General features: G+C 36.1%; 1 protein-coding gene across 1 annotated transcript; it reads left to right on the forward strand.

Moving 5' to 3' along the window:
• The first annotated feature begins 107 nt into the window (after positions 1-107).
• Positions 108-1,107, forward strand: LOC107579688 (matrix metalloproteinase-17-like). Its single transcript, XM_016265488.1, has 4 exons — positions 108-281; positions 383-539; positions 689-797; positions 883-1,107. Exons 1-4 carry the CDS (start codon positions 122-124, stop codon positions 1,105-1,107), a joined length of 651 nt encoding a protein of 216 aa, XP_016120974.1. The 5' UTR covers positions 108-121.
• Positions 1,108-1,423: the final 316 nt, after the last annotated feature.

Below are 1,423 nucleotides of genomic sequence, written 5' to 3' on the forward strand. Positions count from 1 at the left end.
AAAAACAGCATTTATTTGAAATGTTTTTACTGTTACTTTTGATCAGTCAAATGCATCCTTGCTGAATAAAGTATTAATTTCTTTTGAAAATTTCAATGGTGGTGTATTTGAATATATTTTTATGGTTTCATATTGTTCTGTTTGGCAGGATTGGCTCGCAAAGTATGGATATCTCCCGCCCCCTGATCCCTCTACAGGTCAGTTACAGGCCTGGACAGCTGTCACTCAAGCAGTGAAGAAAATGCAGAGGTTTGCTGGTTTGGACGATACAGGAGTATTAGGTATGAAAAACCAAATATGTCCCCCACTGTTTTTAAATCTCAGTCTTATTTCATAACTCTTCTATTGTGTCTTCGTCTTTACCCTTGCCTTCCTCTCACAGATGAAGAGACAGTTCAACTGATGCAGACACCCCGGTGTTCACTTCCAGATGATGATGACCAAACCATTCAGACATCGGCACTACACAGTGATGATATGCAAAATCAAAGGATGAAAAGAGCAGTTTCTACCTGGACAAGAAGAAATATCAACTGGAGGTTAGCCTGATGATTATTTTACCGGTTGTTTTTTTCTTCCTGCTTTTTCCATCCTGCATTCATCTACATGATGTACAGTATCACAGCAAAGTAAAATATTAAAAAACACCTCAGCAAATCTTAGTGTATTATTCTTTGTTTTTTCTCAGGCTGCGTTCTTACCCGGCATCCTCTAAACTGTCCCGTGAAATATTTCGCTCCCTTGTGTACTATGCACTCAGAGTGTGGGCCGATCCAACATTACTTGAGTTCCATGAGGTTGTGGTTACTTTTTAAAACATGAGTTCCTGAATGCTTTTGTGTTCATGTAAATTCACAGACTATGTTGAACTATTTTAAATAGGTGCGAGGACCAGAGGGGGCAGATCTCCAAATAGATTTTTTGCATGGTCCCCATGGAGACGGATATCCCTTTGATGGAGCAGGTGGATCTGTTGGCCATGCCTTCTTTCCATCAGATCCAGACAGGGCAGGTGGAGTTCATTTGGATGCAGAGGAGGAATGGGCCTTCAGACAACCAGGTAATTCTGCAAAACAATCAAAGGTAAGGAATAATGCACAAAGCTAAAGTAAAACCCAACAGGACAGTACAGGCCAATAATTTTCATCTTATGGACAAGAAATAAAAACATAATTTTTTTAACAAGTGAATTTAAGTTTTACAAAATTATAATGTACAGTATGAAAGAAAAATATTCAATTTGAGATTTGCTCAAGATTACAATTATTAAATATTTTTTGTTTTAAAGATTAGCTTTCCCATCATCTAATGCTTCCTTAATCTTATTGTAAAATATGAAATTATAGTCCGAAAATGTATAATAATTTATTAAAGCTTTAGACAAAAAAACTGATATATATATGTATATATATATATATATATA

Source organism: Sinocyclocheilus grahami, unplaced genomic scaffold (assembly GCF_001515645.1).
Source record: "Sinocyclocheilus grahami isolate Dianchi unplaced genomic scaffold, SAMN03320097.WGS_v1.1 scaffold19189.1, whole genome shotgun sequence".
NCBI lineage: Eukaryota > Metazoa > Chordata > Actinopteri > Cypriniformes > Cyprinidae > Sinocyclocheilus > Sinocyclocheilus grahami.